This window comes from Phytophthora parasitica (genome assembly GCF_000247585.1).
Source record: "Phytophthora parasitica INRA-310 unplaced genomic scaffold supercont2.585, whole genome shotgun sequence".
NCBI lineage: Eukaryota > Oomycota > Peronosporomycetes > Peronosporales > Peronosporaceae > Phytophthora > Phytophthora nicotianae.
This window is the reverse complement of record NW_008649571.1, coordinates 1-2064: the sequence shown is the minus strand read 5'-3', so window position 1 is coordinate 2064 and position 2064 is coordinate 1. Positions and strand designations below refer to the sequence as shown.

The 2064-nt window shown below is 50.2% G+C and overlaps 1 protein-coding gene across 1 annotated transcript; it reads right to left on the bottom strand.

Moving 5' to 3' along the window:
• Positions 1 to 441: 441 nt before the first annotated feature.
• Positions 442 to 886, bottom strand: PPTG_25034 (hypothetical protein; the record flags this gene model as incomplete). Its single annotated transcript, XM_008919220.1, has 2 exons — positions 442 to 783; positions 845 to 886. 2 exons carry the CDS (start codon positions 884 to 886, stop codon positions 442 to 444), a joined length of 384 nt encoding a protein of 127 aa, XP_008917468.1.
• Between the last annotated feature and the right edge of the window lie 1178 nt (positions 887 to 2064).

Sequence of the window (2064 nt, the reverse complement as noted above, 5' to 3'; positions counted from 1 at the left end):
ATCGATCTGCGGCTGCATGTCATCGAAGAATGGAACTCCATGGATCCTACCATATTCATCAAACATCGCGTAGATTACAGCAACACAGCGATGAGTTTACACCTCGATTTTCATGGGTGGGACTTCCAGTTCTTTCTCAACGATGGGTCACCCCCAGCTTGACAAGATTATTCTTGTTCTCAAACTTCGTCGCTTTAGCTGGTTCTTCGTAACCCAGCATTTTGAAACGGAGAGTGTGGTAGCTCCACAGTTGAGTAGTATATCCGATGTGGAGAGACCAGTTTTCGCCACACCTTATCTCTCCGGATACCGAGAACAATGGACGTAACTTATAAACGAGAGGGGTTTCACATAGAACATTAAAACAGATATTCTCCAATTTAGTCGCTCTGGCTACGTTCCGTTCATTCCAGGACCATCATTCACTGGCGTGGGTTCTTGTTATTCTTTAGGTCCTGTAGCGGCGACAGCAGACTCGGACTCGTCCTCTTGCACTTCGACTATGCTGTCCGGAGCGGCGCCACCGTGGGCAGCAGCATTGAGATCAGTAGCACTTGGTTCAGCACCACCGTCAGCAGTAACGCGGTCGTCAATCGTGTTAGAACCTTTACAATAATAATGTCGTAACGTGTATAATACAGGCCATTTACTATCACATTTTGAGCGATTCCCCAACTCATCGCCTTCCTCTACAGCGCTAGAATCGCGATTGTTCGCGACAGCTGAATAGTCTCCATGTGCTGTGGATGTACTGGGTTCGCGTGCGTCCAGTACAGACGTCGCCTCACCACCACTTGACAAGTTTTGGGCAGCTAAAGCCTGGGAATAGTCTTCTCAGGCTTACCGCTTCGTGGTAGCGGCTGCTTCTGTTCATGCAATACCGCATGAGCCACCGATAAATAGCGTTAAATGATACCAATTATCGTATCAATGTCGCAGCGGTCCAGTTACCGTACCAACTGGTACGCTTCTTAACGATGCACTTTCCACGTCCTTGGGGGTACGAACAAGCCGTAAGACTAGTACGTGGCAAATATATATTAAGAAATTATATCAGGCAAGTTTTCCTACTCTAGAAATCAGGAAATAGTAATTTATACAAATTTTAGCGAAATAGAAGGGTTCCTTCAGGCCCATAAGGAGAGCAACAAATCTCTTCTTGTGGTCGTTGCAATTTGGCCCCATCTTCACTATTCCTGGCTGTCGGAGGTAGCACGTGTCACGAAGCTGCATCGCCCCCAACGACAGCAACATGCTCTCGGTATCGCCGATACTCTTGCTATCGTCAAACAAGAGGTCGGGGATGGCCTGCACTGGCGGTTTTCGCGCGCTTGCGGAGCTGTTGTTTGGTGAGGACCAGCATCGGAGTGACACATGTGGCGTAACAGAACACACAAATCACAACAAATCGCCGAGTTAGATCGGCACTTGTATGGCCTGTGCAGAGTGTGGTTCCCTTGCGGTCTCTCTCTCGCCGGGTTTCGACTAACCAAGTCAGACTCCCTGAGACATAGCCGAGTTCTACTCGACTGACCTCCACAAAACCCCTGTGTCCTCCACCAAAGGATGGACGACGGCGCGTGAGCACTTTTACAGGTCACCTAGCGCAGTGGTAACTCGGCTAGAAGTGTCACGGCGCCCGGGCTGTACGGCGCCCCCTCCTCCTCCGAACTCGGCGGGGCTTATTCTTTCTTCGGGCTTGGAGAGACCTTGTGCCCTACCCGGGCCAACCTATCTCTCGGCGCTGCCAGTCGAGCACCCTACAAGCTGTGCCTCTCAGGTATAGACGGCGGATATAATCCGGCCCTGTGCAGGGACTTACCGGAAGAGTGTACACGTGTCTTGGACAAGGACAATTCTGCTCTGTTATCTGTCGGGAGCCCTTTGGGCTCCTCCTTTTTTCGCCTATGCTTACTATACAAATATCAAGTGAAATGAAGCAGTGTTGTAGCCAAGGCATCCCGTTAGGTTTATGCGCTTAAACGTTGAACACACGGACATTCAGACACACGGACACCGTACTCGCCTACAGAGTATAGATAAGAGCGCTTCACGCGCATCGCG